General features: G+C 43.7%; 1 protein-coding gene across 1 annotated transcript in view; it reads right to left on the bottom strand.

Moving 5' to 3' along the window:
• The window catches only part of ITPR1 (inositol 1,4,5-trisphosphate receptor type 1), a 320,331-nt gene that overhangs the window by 200,868 nt on the left and 103,659 nt on the right, over window positions 1-15,804 (bottom strand). Inside the window, exon 5 of the mRNA XM_089919578.1 lies at window positions 2,440-2,555. Within this exon, the coding sequence (XP_089775704.1) occupies window positions 2,440-2,555 (116 nt within the window). The remainder of the gene's footprint in view (window positions 1-2,439; window positions 2,556-15,804) is intronic.

Below are 15,804 nucleotides of genomic sequence, written 5' to 3'. Positions count from 1 at the left end.
TTATTTAATAAAGAGAAGCGTGTACCTTGCATTCTTAGTAACATTACCAAGAGCAGCTGACCATTTTGGAACACCACATTATGGAAAACATGCTTTTTGGGTCACCAGTACTATAGACCTACATCGGCCACAGTCTTCAGCTGCCTCATTCACGGGGTCTATACAAATAGGTAAAAGCATTTATCTCCTTATGTCCTCTAGAGTGACTGTGCAATTATAAAATTTATTACTTTCCCTTTATTTTGCCTTTATAATTCAGTTTCAAAACTTTGGTATCTTGGGAGATTATATTATTTACAGATTTTATTTCCTATTTATATTTATAGTTACACAATATTTGCTATTCAGAGGGAGCAATGGGTCTGCTGAGGTTGAGAATATCTGCCCTAAAACCATTAAAATAATGATGCAATCCCAGAAGCCTTCAAAGCAATCTCTTTGCTTCTGTTGTTTTCTTTTTCTCTCCTACCCTCTTACTCCCACAGATGCCTCACTCTGAGGCTTACCTGTCACCTCCTCTTCCTCCAGAAAGCCCTCCCTGACTACCATATCACCCATCCTTATACTCAAAAGCGGATTTGACTGCCCCTTCTAGGTGCTCCCACAGCCTCGGTGGTTTGCCCTATAACAGAACTTGCTACAGTCGTGTCACTACCTCTTTACTCTTAATTAGCTATTAAGCTCCCAGAGGGTTACGATGCTGTCACAGTTTTATCACCATCACCTAGCACAGTGCTCACTCATTCATTCAAGAACTATTTCTTGAGCACCTACTATGTGCCAGACACTATTACAATGCACTGGGGATACAGTGGTGAACAAGACAGGCACTGCTCCTCATCTTGTGGTGTCGTCACTCTACTGAGTGACAGATGCTAATTAAGGGAACTTTTAAATATAACTGCAGACTTCGATCAGTGCAGAGAAAGATATAAACAGGGTGCTATGACGGAGGAAAGCAAGCAACACATGGCTTAGATAAGGAGATGGGGAGAGACCTCACTGAGATGACTTAAACTGAGAGATGAAGGAGGCAGAGGTCTTAGCTTAGGCAAAGTCAGGAGAAGACTGTTCTCAACAGGACAAATTGCAAGTGCTAAGGTCGTGAGACTGTTCGGAGCCTGTGGTGCTCAAAAAAATAAAACGAAAGGACACAGAGCAAGTCTAGCTGGTTCAGAAGCCTCAGAGGGAAAGCAGCGTCCAGCAGGCACGAAGTCTGCATTTCATTTTAAGGGCCATGAGTGCCTGTGTGTCTTCACACTGGAGGATCAGCTCATGGAGGTTAGGAACCTGGTCTTCTCATCATGCCTGGAGCCCCTCACCCCTGTCTAATACAGTATGTGCTGAATAAAGGAGTCCCTTCCATGGGCCCTACCTTACCCAGTGCAGCTGGCTGTGACTTTGTCATTTATTAGTCACAAAGAGAGCAAGCGTGAGCCCCATGTGCTCACAGATACCCCACATCCTCGGCTGTCATCACTGAGTCTCAAGAAAGAGCTTTTTTTTTAAATTAAGTTAGTAACTATTTGAGCGCCTACCATATGTTGTAGGCAAGAGGGATACAGCAACGAGCAAACCTGACACAAATTTCTGCCTTTGAGTAGTTTACATTCTAGTGGGGGTAGAGAGCTGATAAATAAATTAGAAAGATCATGATAAGTGATGTGGAGAAAAATAAAGCAGAACAGGGGGATGGGGAACGGTCTGCAATTTCAATACCACCCTGGATGTATGTCATGTCTTTCTTCTCCACATCTCAAAGAAATTCCACACAGATTAGCCTCACAGAAGAATTATATCATCTCGACACTAGAAGAATTATAGCATCATTTGACAGATGGAAAAACAGGCTCAGAGAGGCTCAAAAATTTGCTTATGGTCACAGAGCACATCAGCAGTAGAATGAGCATCTCTTTTATATGCCAAGTAATAGACAAGATAAATACAATGATAAAAGCTAAAATTTTCTGAGCACTTATCACAAGCCAGGCATTGTTCACGTGCTTTTTATGTTTCATGTAATCCTCACAACAACCTCTTGATGAGTATATTATTACCATTCCCATTTTACAGATGAGGTAACAGAGGCACAAAATGGCTAAGTAACTCACCCAAGATGTCCAGTTAGTGAGTGGTGAAGCTAGCATTCTAATCTAGGCAGTTGGCTTCCTGACCCTGTGCTCATAACCAGTACCGTACCTAAAGCCATCCCAGAAAGGGCATGGCTGAGAAAAAAGAAACTCTCAAGACATCTCAGGATGACTACGACCCACCTTTCCTTAGAGTCAGCTCCCTTTTAGCCCTTTATCAAAGACTGTATGAAACCTGGTGTCCAGAGCTAGAGGACTGCAAAACTCATCTTCCCGACCCATTCGACTCAGACACAACCCACATGGCCGCTCATGAGACCTCGCCATGGAGCTCCATCCCAATACGTACGTGTAGTTTGTTGAGTAGTACTGCGTCTGTCGTGCTGTTGGCTCCTGGCTTAGCAGCTTTCCAGAACTGCTTCTGGGCGGAGTAGCGATTCATGGGACATAGTTTAAAGAGGCAATCTAGAAGTGAAACAAACAAGTAAAAACTGTTACTGAGGAACAGGGCCCTTTTACAAACCTCTCCTTTGACCTTTAATTCTCACCACCATTATGTGAGGTTAGAAATGAGGAAGACGAAACTTCTAGAAAGTTAAGTCAAATGTCCATTGTCACACAGCCAGTTAGGGGCAGAGCTGGGACTCAGAGTCCAAATTCAGAGCTCTCGATGCCGCCCCAGAGGTATCGCCTTTCCTTTATGATGGACAAATTTAAGGGCAGTAGTCTCAGTGTATACAACAGTACATAGAAACATTTCTGGACATAAATCCAACTCTCTCCAATTCGACTACATTAAAAAAAACAACAGAAGCTTATTTGGAGGCACCTCCTCGGGCAGTGGCCTCTTGAGTGTTGTTCACCAGATGATTCTCTGGGGAGCAGGAAGAAAATAAATGAACTTGCAGAGACATTCTGTGTCTTCTCCCTCTCTCTCAGTGCATGGTGATGTGCTTCTGTTTAGGAATGCCTGGGGTCATGACTTTTCACATTGTTTTATGTGGTAGAACTAACTCACAACATGGACTAGTGGCTTCAAAAGATGTCTGCAATGAAACCAAAACACCGAAGAGAGGAGTAATGGAAACCCCACAAAAAGGAAAAATAATGATGATCTAACCAGATGTGAAAAAAAAGTCACCCAGATATTAAAAACTGTTTTAAAAAACACTTAAAATGTTGTCTCTAATGATGAACGTTGCCCTTAAAGCACCCATGTGCCTTAAGATATTCATGATAATATGCTAATCATGATTAAGAGGACACATTATTGTTTAACCTCAATCTTTTTCATCAACATATAAGTTCCTGCTTGCTTTTATAAGGTATACAATCTATTAGTACAGTGACACATGTATATAACTTTTAAACACACACACACACACACACACACACACACATAGAGTTTACGGGTATCTTTGTCAAAATTTTTTGATAGGGATATGCCATGGAAAAAGTTTACAAATAACCACTCTAAAAAACTAACACTAGACTTGACACTCACTCTTTGAAAATTCTACCTTCTGACATACAGGATTTTCAAATGGTATTTGTAGAGTAAAATTAATAAATTTGCAATGAACACCCAGATTTGGAAAAACTGCACCCTGAAAGTAGATCAGAGCAAGCTTTTATAAAAAAACTTAATCTACTAACTGTACACTTATTCTTATCTGTTCACTGAGACATTCCCTGAAAGGGCACTGAACAGCTAAATACTGTTTTTGTCTTAGCCAAATAACTATCTCAAAGTAAAAAATATTCATTTACTGTCAAGGACACAGATACTAAGTCTTTCCTCTAATTCAGTTGGAATCAATGAACTTTTACTAAGTACAACGCACACAAATACTTGACACTGTTCAGAAAATAATTTTTAATCAATTAACTGCAGAAATAAAAGGTACCTTCCCATTTCTATAACCTCCTTCTTCACTAAATATTTCTACCTAGTCACAAGCAGCTACCAGACAAATATAAGGTCACTGGTATCCATCTTTACCAAGAATATAATCCATCTACTGAAAGTAATTGTTAGTGCACATGAAAGACGCTATCCAGGTCTTGAGAGAACAAAGGACATGGCAGGAAACTGGTTTAAAAGATAAAAGTTTCATCTCTAATGAAACTCACAGGTCATTGTTATTTACTGTATCAGTGGCAACTTCATGACGTCACTGCAAGACAAAGTTTTTCTACCGCTTTGATATATGTGAACTCTCCATTCACCCTGAGAACAATCACACACAACCATGAGACTACCAGGCAGTGTTAAATGTCCTATCTTTGACACAAGACAGAAGGTGCCATTTGCACAGGACCAGGGTGACTTCCTTGATAATCACAAGACTTACTACCAAAAAACGATTCAAAACACCTAAGTCGCTGGTATTAATATCTGATACACAACTTTTTATGGATTAAATGAGGTTAATAAATTCAATTTTCATCAATAAGAAGACATTGAGAAAAACTATTATTTTTCCCTCCAGCACAATTCATATGATGATGGCTAACTGGTATGCATTACCATCCCACCCCATCCCACCCCATCCCACCCATAATTTGACTTAAGTTGATTTAAGGATCGGGCTGGATCTATAATGCCAAGAGATTAACAAGCAATGGAAAGTACCATTTTACAACTTTTGATGGTATTGTCAGTGGGTATAACCCACTTAACAAACCAATGGACTACGAACAGGCTCAAATTTCAGGCAGCTTTCCATTGACCTAAGATGAGAGTGTGAACTGAAGCGCTGTCAATCCAACCAAAGCCCTGCTGCAACTTCCACAGCAACTATTTTTCTTGGGCAAAACAGCATTGTACTGGATTAAGCATTTTTACAACCAACTGTCTATGTGAATATGAGATGCTAACATACTAGTAACAGAACCAAATTAGCCTTCCTGATTTTGTCCTGTCTTCCCAGTTGCTTAGCAACTGATTCAAAGTGAAAATTAGATTAAGCAATTCAAATATGATGTTGAAGTAGCCTTCTGAAATTTTGCACTTCAGCGGCTCTACATTGCCCTTTGCTATTTGGATGGCACAGCAGGACAAAGTTAAAGTTCTGCTGGATCCCAATACTGTGCTAAGTATAGAAATGCACAAATATAGGGAATCTGGTGGAAGAACTGTACCTATTTGGGGGAAGTATGTATGTGTGTATATATATGTGCATGTACACACACACACACACTGTGCTTTGATTTTGCCCCAAAGAAATGCCACAAAGATCTCTTATGTGACAAGTGATTTTTCAAGGCTTTTAAAAAATAAACTAAATTAAGCTTTCAAAAAATTACTTTGGAATATTCCTAAGCTTTAGCAGATGCCACACTGGGCTAGCAAAGGAGAAGTGAGCGGAATGGAGGGGCTGGGTTAAGTGTTAAAGGGCACGTGGGCTGAAAACAGGCCATAGCTGATCTTCCATGGTTTAAAGAGCATTCCAGGGACTTCCCTGGTGGCGCAGCAGTTAAGAATCCGCCTGCCAATGCAGGGGACATGGGTTCGTGCCCTGGTCCGGGAAGATCCCACATGCCATGGAACAACTGAGCCCGTGCACCACAACTACTGAGCCTGCGCTCTAGAGCCCACGAGCCACAACTACTGAGCCCACGTGCCACAACTACCGAAGCCCGCATGCCTAGAGCCCATGCTCCGCAACAATAGAAGCCATTGCAATGAGAGGCCCGCACACCGCAACGAAGAGTGGCCCCTGCTCGCCACACCTAGAGAAAGCCGACGTGCAGCAACGAAGACCCAACACAGCCAAAGATAAATTAATTAATTTTTTATAAAAAGAAAAAACAGGAGGAAGAGGAGCCACAGGTGTGCTTGGAGCCACCTTGATGGGGTCCCCAGCGGGGTGAGAAAGCAAGAAGCCGACGGAGCCACACATCAGGGACTCAGTGAGAGAATAAAGTCTGCCAGGAGAATGGCCGAAACCCCCCATCTCCTTGCTGTCCTCCACATCCTTAGAACTTTGAACTCTAGAAAGTAAAGTGCCTGATGGCAGGGACTCGTGTCGGTTCTGTACACCCCGGTAACCCAGGGGCTAGGAGTAATGTAGCGGCACAAAGATGGTTGTTGTATTAAGGATTTAAACATGCTGAAATCCCTAGGTCTCCAGAAGCGACATCAGGTTTGTCCTAAGTCACTTCCAGCTTTGAGCTCCCAGCAGTCTATTCATGAATCCAATGACTACTTATTAAAGTGCCTACTATGTGCTGGGCACAGTACAGGGGGCTGAGATTGTAACAGTGAACCCAATGCACAAGTTTCTTAGTATAACCCTAGTGACAGCGAAAAACTAGTCAAATACACAACTTGAAGTACACAGCAAGTTAAAGGACTACGGAGACGAGAATTATCTATCAGCCCAATACGGCTGGTGTGGAGGAGTAGCACTTTATACGGGGTCATCAGCGAAAGGCATGTCCACGGCTTCTGAGCAGAGAGCTGTAGGGTGAGAAGGAGCCCGGCTTTGATAACAATGTAGAGGCAACGCCTTCCAGGCAGAGGGAACAGCAAGTGCGAAGGCTTCGAGTTGGAAGGAAATCTTCAGGAGGTTAAAAATGAGCACAGAAGGGCTGGAGGGAAGCGGACGAAGGGAGAGTTGCAGGAGACGTGTCTGGAGAAGCAAGCAGGGGGCCACATCACGCAGGGTTGTGTGGGTCACGGGGAGGCACTGCTTGTCCTTGTGGGAAGCTACCAAAGGGCTTTAAACAAAGAAGAACCTGGTTTTTGTTTCTACAGGAGCTTTCTTCTGGTGATGGTACCTCCTAAGAAAGGGAAGGCCGGGAGGGGGTGGATTTAGAGGAGAATAGGAGAAATCAAGAATCTTATTTTGGCTTTGCTTGGTTTGAGATGCCTATGAAACAACCAAGCTGAAATGTTCAGTGGGCCATTGGTCAACTAGCAGGTTGAAAATACAGGACAGTCAGTAGTTTAAGGGGTTAGGGGCAGAAGAAGAGGAAGGATGGGGGTACTGGAGAAGAGAGCTGAGGAAATCAGTACGACAAATGCAATGTAGCGACTCATCTTGGCTAGGGAGATCTAACCAAACCTAGAGAATATGTTAACTGAGCCTTACAAAAGCTTGAACTTGATTCATAGTTTTCAGAGGGCAGAATAAAGACCTTTCCTCTCCTTTTCCCCTCCCCCAACAAAAAACTCCAACACAATGAAAATTAAAAACAAAAAAAATGCAACTACATCTTCTGAGAAACTCAAATCCTTCTTTTGGAATAAATGAAGATGGGAAGAGGATGGAGAGGTAGAACTTGAGAGATGGGGGGAGGTATCTACAGTGAGGGTACCAGCGAGAAGCAAGCTTATTTGCCCTACGGAACCCTGGAAAGGCTCAGGACCCCATGATGACACTGCACAGGGCATCACTGCCCAACCTGGAGCAGGGACAAAGGGCCCATGGGCTGAGACCCAGGAGTGATGGGTCATCCCCTCCGCCTGCTACATGGAAGCGTGATGACGCCTGCAGAGGGAGAGAACACTAGCAAATGCTACAAAAGAGCTAATAGGCAAATCAGGACAAATGAGATGATTAAGAACTCCAGGGAAAGGCTGTGTGCTATTGATAAAATGCAGTGTGTGTTTAGCTCAATGGTGAACAATATTTACACAGTCATAAAAATCTAAGACTAACTATTAATTTAGCCAAAAACAGGAATACAACTTTAATGGGAGGATGGAGGGGGAGCAGGAAAGTGTCGGAAGCCACCGTCATGTACAATAACAGGAAGTGAACAGGTGATATTTAAGATAAATTCATCTACAGATATGAAGAGACACACATCATCCAGAAATACAGTGGTAAATACCAGAATAAAATGTTAAAATGTTTTCAACTGTTGCCTCAAAAAAGTGGGAAAGCGTGAGGTGTCAGACATAAGACCGTTATTTTTATTCTGCATTTTATCAATATTTGACTCTTTTAAGTTCAATGCACATAACATAAAATTAACCATTTTCAAATGCACAATTCTGTGGCATTTAGTACATTCCCAATGCTGTACAACCACCACCTCTATTTAGTTCCAAAACATTTTCTTCACTCCCACGAGTAAACCCTGTATCTATGAAGCAGTTCCCCCTCCAACCCATGTATCAATGAAAATCTGTAACTTTTAAAAATGACCTTTTTATACTAAATCACTGTTCAATATCATAGTGAGATATCACTTTACACTACAGGGTGACAAAAGCCAACAAGCTGGATAATAACAAGGGTCAGAGGGGATGTAGAAACCTTTCTGCACTATCGTTCAGTGTGGCTACAAAGGAATGCGCACATAACCTCTAACATATAATTCAGCAGTTCTCTGCTGGGCAAACATTCCAAAGAAATCTCCCCCAGGTCGCCAGATCTCGCACTTCCACATGTAGAAGGATGCTCTAGGAAAAAGGGCGATGAGAAGGCACATCTGCTCTTGAGCGCACTGGCCTGGAAGCAACATTAAACTTGTGCTCACAGACCATCAGTGATAACCAATCACATGATCCCCCCACCCCCATGATGCCAGGAGCTAAGAAATGCCCTTCAGTCGAGTGCCCAGGAAGAAGAAATGAGTTTGCTGTGGACCTAAGCAACCCCTGCTGCAGTCTGTCCTCCAGGTTGCCAAGCACCCATTTCACTGTCTCTTACCCCATCCACTGGCTGATGTGGCGGTAGTTAACTAGGCAAACACAGTCCCTCATCGCACAGAATCTGAGCTCTTCTAACCTACCTCACTGATCAAAGAGACAAACAGTCAGCAAGCTATCATTTTTTTAAAATTCTTCATTCAGTGAGTATATATAAATGCAATTTTATATAGGGAGAAATCAAGAGTAGATTTACATGAGCTCGAATATGAAAAATTTAAGTGTTGATCGTACGTATCTTGGCTTCTTTTGAAAAAGAGGCAACAGAGTAAAAATTTCAGAAGGAGCAGACAATATGATTAACAAAGAGAAAGGGGAATGTTAATTCCCCACCAAGGGAGTTAAGATTTCAAAGAAGCAATGAAAGGGGAAAACAAAATTGTTCGATTTTAAAGACTTTCCCAACTCATACTTACTGGACAAACAGTTTCACGAGGGTAGAGCTTATCTGCCTTCTGTATCATCCTGTCCCTGGTGCTTTCAGTAAATATGGGATCAGTGAATGAGTACTCAGTCCATGAGTGGGTACTCAAGGTGGAAGAATGTTCTTCAATGGCAGTTCACAAAAGGAAAACCTACTCCTATTTCCAACAAAAACCTTCCATAAACAAGTAATTAAGTCCAGTTCAGTAAGAGGAAACCAGTACATCATACTGTTGTGTCTGTTGCATGCGAATCACATTTCCCCAAAAAGCCAGAAGAGAAGAAGCCCTTTGAAGTCCAGTGACATTTTCCAATAGGGACTGCCAAATCAACCTTCCATTACCTATCTACAGAAAACACAGACATTGTTCCTGAGAGACAAAGGACAACAAGGTAATTTTTTCCCATTAAGGTGACCAGATGCTTTTTCTGAGTAGAAAACTCAGACTGAGGACTCCCAAGGTTGCTCTCCTGTACCTTTATCATCTTACCTGGTTGCAGGACCATCACCCACAAACACATTAAAAACGAGAAATGTAGGGAGAAACTTCCCTTTTTGACCTGCTTTAGCTTGGCCAATTAAATTTTTATTTACCTTTTTGAATATAGATCAGAGAAGTAAAAACTTAGTTGGGAAGGCAAGGACTCCTCCCACTGTGGAAGACAAAAGGGCCCAGGAGTTCCTTCTAGAGGCAGCCCCAACACAGGTATCTGCCTTCGCTTGGACAGCTGGAGCCTCTGCCCTGGACTCTGCACCTGGACAGATGGATACAAAGTCCCAGGGCCAGTTCAAGACTGCTCGTGGGAGCGGAGCCGGATGTGTCCACGGGAAATGTCCAGAGCCTGCCTCCCCCAGCACTGAGTCTGGTTCCCTGCTGAGTCTTTCAACCGTTTCCTCTTGGCTTAGGTGAGTCAGTTTCTGCTGTCTGCAACCAAAAGTCCGAGCTGACCCGTCGAGTAACAAAAATGCCAAAAACAGTAAGAGACAAGGAATCTGGAAACCCGGGTTCCAGCCCTGGCTCCACCACTCACTAGCCAGGAAGCCAAAGCCAGGTTACTAAAGCTCCCTGTGTCCACACATCTTCCCTGGAAAACAGATGATCCCCAAGGCACCCCAGAGCCCTAAGACCTGATGATGTTTGTGGAAGCTTAGAGACCACGTCAGAGAAGTCACAGAAAACCCAAATGTGGAAGCACAGAGGTGTACACTGATCTGCCATCTGGAAGAATTGGTTTAAACCTCAGCTCTATTCTATGTTGTATGATCTTGGCGAAAATTATCTCATCTCTGTAGGTTTTCATTTCTTGCCTATAAAAGGGCAATAACCACAATGGGTAACTCACTAATTAACCTAAAAGATTAACTACTTCACTTGAAGCACTAGTACAGATGCTGGCACAGAGTAAACGAACATTAGCCACTAAGACAAAGTGGATAAACGAACTGCATCTCATGCTCCACTTTAATGCTGGACAGCTACAGACTACTGTTACACATAACGACATGGATGCATTCCACAAACATTTTTTTTTTTAATTTATTTTATTTATTTATTTTTGGCTGTGTTGCATCTTCGTTGCTGCGCGCGGGCTTTCTCTAGTTGCGGCAAGTGAGGGCTACTCTTCATTGTGGTGCACGGGCTTCTCATTGCGGTGGTTTCTCTTGCGGAGCATGAGCTCTAGGCACGTGGGCTTCAGTAGTTGTGGCTCGCGGGCTCAGTAGTTGTGGTTCGCGAGCTCTAGAGCGCAGGCTCAGCGGCCATGGCACACGGGCTTAGTTGCTCCGTGGCATGCGGTATCCTCCTGGACCAGGGCTCGAACCAGTGTCCCCTGCATTGGCAGGTGGATTCTTAACCACTGTGCCACCAGGGAAGTCCCCACAAACACTATTTTGAGTGAAAGAAACCAAGGCAGAAAGAGTCCATTTATACTGAATGAATCCATTCACGTGACGTTCAAGAACAGGCAAAACTTTGCTAGAGCCACAGTCAAAATAGCAGTTACCTTTGGGGGCGGTATTTCCTGAGAAGGGGCACTTTCTGGGGTGCTGGAAATGTTCTCCTAGCTCAATCTGGGTGGGAGTCATGTGGGTATAAGTGTATTTAAAACATCATCAAGCAGTGCTCAAATTTAAGGTTTGTGCATCTTTGTGTGTGTGTGTGTGTCTGTGTGTGTGTATGTGTGTGTGTAATACCCCTTAAGGAAAGAAAAAACTTAGATAGTACTTGTTCTCACAAAAAGGAGGATGATCTTGCTGATAACAGAAAAACAAATTTCCCCTTCATGTAAAAGGTTAACAATACTGTCCGACTTCTGTGGCTGCGACACACCTTGTTTTGTCAGGGTTTGGGTTGGGCGCTTACTGGTTCATAATGGAGAGGAGGAGGGGCAGAAGGGAGATGACATCACTGTCTCCCCAAAGGGCAGCCGTTATTTGTTCACCGCAGGACACTCTGGGCAATAAGCATTCCCTGGCACCAAGCCCGATGCCCGGAGGTATTCTGACCAAGTCCCTTTTCCCCACTGATTCCCTGTTCTATCGAAACACCTTTAAACCATTAACAGGCAGCGGTTTTAAATCTGTAATGAAATGCCATGTTGTCTGACATTTGCTTCAAAATAACTGGGGAGGGCTTCCCTGGTGGTGCAGTGGTCGAGAGTCCCCCTGCCGATGCAGGGGACACGGGTTCGTGCCCCGGTCCGGGAGGATCCCAGGTGCCGCGGAGCGGCTGGGCCCGTGAGCCACGGCTGCTAAGCCTGCGCGTCCGGAGCCTGTGCTCCGCAACGGGAGAGGCCACAACAGTGAGAGGCCCGCGTACCGCAAAAAAAAAAAAAAAAACTGGGGAGAGAGAGATGGGAAGATATAGATGACTTGAGATTAGCCATGAGTTGCTAACAGTCAAGGTGCGTATTGGGTACACGGAGGTTCGTTATACTATTATTCTCTCAATTTGTATACGTGCTTAAATTTTTGTATAATAAAAGATATTTCAATATCTTCAAAATCATCTATTAATTTATTTTCAAGTGTGAAATTTTTATAAAAATCAATCAAATGTTCACCAAGTTCAAAAAAAGACTATTTTTAAAAGAGGAAGAAAGGAAAAAAGGAAGAAAGGGAGAGAGGGAAGGAGGGGGAAAAAGGAAGAAAGGAAGGAAGGGAGGGAGAAAAGCATGTTATTTATATCATCTGGTCCAATTTGCCAATCTACCTGAAAACCAATATACTCTAGAAAGGAGTAAATAGCTGGATAGACTTGTCAAATAAATCCAACAGTCACAAAAAATTGAGCTAGGATGCCCAGCTCTGTGTTAGATATACGAAGAGTAAACAAAATTGTGGACTTCAGGTTAAAAATCTTGCTGTGTAGAACTCTGCATGCTCAGTGTCTCTCAACGCAAATCAAATCTCACAGTGCATAGCCCTGGCTATTTCAAACACTACAGCTCATGTGAACCTCTGAGGATGTGTCACATCTTCTACAAAAGGGCATTCAGAAGGTCTGCAACATGTGGTCTGAAAAGACTTACATGAGCTATTGGGTTGGTTAGCCCAAGATCCTCCTGGAAAAATACTTTTGCCATCAGAAACGCCCATTACATGAAGGAAATGTACACAGTTTCTCCTGAATTTGATTTCTCCTTCATTCAACAAACATTTCTTAAGCACATGTGTGCTGGAGACACAGTGTCAGTAGAACCTGGGCCCTGAGAGTCCTCGGGGAGACAGACGGAGCCGACAGGTAGCTCCAAGGTGTTTGCAGCAGAACATCTAAGCCAGCCCAGGGAGACATGGGAGAGACAGTGTCAGAGGCCTTCTCAGCTGAGCTTAACAGCATCTACTGCTCAAGCCAGTGGGTGGGGCAGGAAGAGGGATGGACGACACGGAAAGAATGAGAAGCTGGAAAACCTGTTGCATTATATGCTGCACATCCTGCTTCTCTGTGACGTGGACCAGACCTCCTGATACGGCCCATGGTCTAGAAGAGAAAGGCTGATACTGCCAGCCTGCTGGCCCTCCTCTCACCCCTACCTAGGCAGGGCGGGGGCAGGGGCAGGGAGGAGGGCATCACCCTTTGACCCCATGAGTGCCCTTCCCTCCCACATTCTCCACGTGGTATTCAAGGCAACCTTGGCCAAGCGAGCAAAGCTGTCACTGCTCGTTTGTATTCACATCTCCATGGAGAGGCAAGAAGGCAAGCAGACAACGACGACCAAAGGAAGATGCAGCCCCATTTGTCCTGCTCTGTTCGTTTCCTGGTCTCCACTGAAGACCTAGTGACCCAACTCTGGGTCCTTCGGTGCTTCCAACCCAGGATTCCCCAACCAGCCCCTTTCATACATGATGTGGGCCACTCCCCATACATAGTTGTGATTTTTTTTTTTGCATACTAAGCATACCCTCAGTGAACAGATTACTTCCAAAGGGACCCTTTCACCAACCCTGACTCAGCAAAAAGGAACTAAGTAAACAAATCAGGAGTCACTCAAAGATGGCATATATTTACCCTGAATAAAAAGAAAAGTCATTTTCTTAATTTATTTCACGACTTAGGTTTCCTTTACTTACATTTGATTTTTAATCCTAGCAAACACAGTCTACCATCAAACAGCCTTTACAAGTTAAAATATCTCTCAAGAAAAATGACTGTCAAGATTTTTCTCTCCTCCAGAACACGTATCTGAAAGACATGATACATTCCCACCCAAAACAGTGGCTTATTAGAGTAGCAACTCTCCAGGAAGGCACCTCAAGAATGACCCCTTGCTTCAAAATTATTATACCAGGGTTTCTCAGCACAGGCCCGACACTGTGGGCATCATCTATAATTCTTTCTGGGGGGGGGGGGCGGGTGCTGTCCTGTGCATTGTAGGAAGCCTGGGGGCATCCGTGGCCTCTACATCTCAGGGGTCAGTAGCACCCAGGTATTACAATCAAAAATGCCCCCCACTGAGGACCTCAGGATTAAGCCTTCCTTCCCATTCTTCTCATGAATCAATGTCCTAAAGTTACCGAAATTGACAAAATGGAGGGATAAATACAACGGTAGGGGGTGAAAAGGGAAGCATTCCAGACCGTTCTGTACTACGTCTCACAACCACATTCTTTGTTTGCTGTATTTGCAACTCTACTTTATGGCTATAGCTCTTGTTCTGAAACTGACTCCCCTGCCTAAAACCCTTTAGGGTTGTGATTCTCAGCCCTGGCTACTCCCCACGGCCACACAGGGAGTGTTTAAAATAATACTATGCTCTGGCCCCTCCCCAGGAGATTCTAACTCCTTGGAGGTGGGGTGTGAGCAATTTTCCCTCCCAAACTCCCCAGGAGATTTCAACTGAGAACCACTCCTTCAGGATTTCACACCACAGCAGTTGAGCTCAAATTCAGAAGTACAAATATCATAGTTGTCAGGGGATTTTATCAATACAGATTAATACAAATGCCTGAGTTGGAGGGTCAGGGCCTAGGAATTGCCATTTTTTTTAAATAAATAAATTTGTTTGTTTGTTTGTTTTTGGCTGCGTTGGGTCTTCGTTGCTGTGCACAGGCTTTCTCTAGTTGCAGTGAGCGGGGCTACCCTTCGTTTTGGTGCACGGGCTTCTCATTGCGGTGGCTTCTTTTGTTGCGGAGCACAGGCTCTAGGTGCACGGGCTTCAGTAGTTGTGACTCGCAGGCTCTAGAGCTCGGGCTCAGTAGTTGTGGCGCACTGGCTTAGTTGCTCCGCAGCATGTGGGATCTTCCCGGACCTGGGCTCGAATCCGTGTCCCCTGCATTGGCAGGAGGATTCTTAACCACTGTGCCACCAGGGAAGTCCAGAATTGCCATTTTTAACAAGTTCTCCAGGTGATGTTTCTTTTTTTTTATTGCGGTATTGTTAATTTACAATGTGTGTTAGTTTCAAGTGTACAGCATAGTGATTCAGTTATACATATATATATATATATTCTTTTCCAGAGCCTTTTCCTTTATAGGTTATTACAAGATGTTCCCTGTGCTATACAGTAGGTCCTTGTTGTTTACCTATTTTATATATAGTAGTGTGTATCTGCTAATCCCAAAGTCCTAGTTTATCCCTCCCCCCCTTCCCCTTTGGTAACCATGTTTGTTTTCTATGTTTGTGAGTCTACTTCTGTTTTGTAAATAAGCTCATTTGTATCATTTTTTTAGACTCCACATATAAGTGATCTCATATGATATTTGTCTCTCTCTGTCTGACTTACTTCCGTAAAAAAGAATGAAATACTGCCATTTGCAGCAACATGGATGGACCCAGAGATGATCCTGGTAAGTGAAGTAAGTCAGGTGATTCTAATGTGAATTGGCCCCAGCCGCACTCAGAGAAACACTAACCTGCAGAATAAATGAATTCTAAGAACGGGACTTCTCAAACTTGCACACGTAGACCAATCATCTGAGGATCTTGTTAACAGGAAGGCACTGATTCAGCAGGTCTGGAGACAGGTCTGAGAAGCTGCATTCCTAACAAACTGTCAGGTCATCTGGAAGTTGCTGGCCTGGGGAACCACTCTGAGTAGCAACGTTCTAAGAAACTGAAGTCACTGCCAGCCACTTGGATTCCCCAGTCCTGTCAGACATACCTCAAAGAGCTTAGCAAGCAAAGC

Source organism: Delphinapterus leucas, chromosome 10 (assembly GCF_059928025.1).
Source record: "Delphinapterus leucas isolate spDelLeu-1000000601 "Yukka" chromosome 10, BTC_Dleu_Yukka2, whole genome shotgun sequence".
Taxonomy (NCBI): domain Eukaryota; kingdom Metazoa; phylum Chordata; class Mammalia; order Artiodactyla; family Monodontidae; genus Delphinapterus; species Delphinapterus leucas.
The sequence above is the reverse complement of the archived record's forward strand: the minus strand, read 5'-3'. Positions and strand labels throughout refer to the sequence as shown.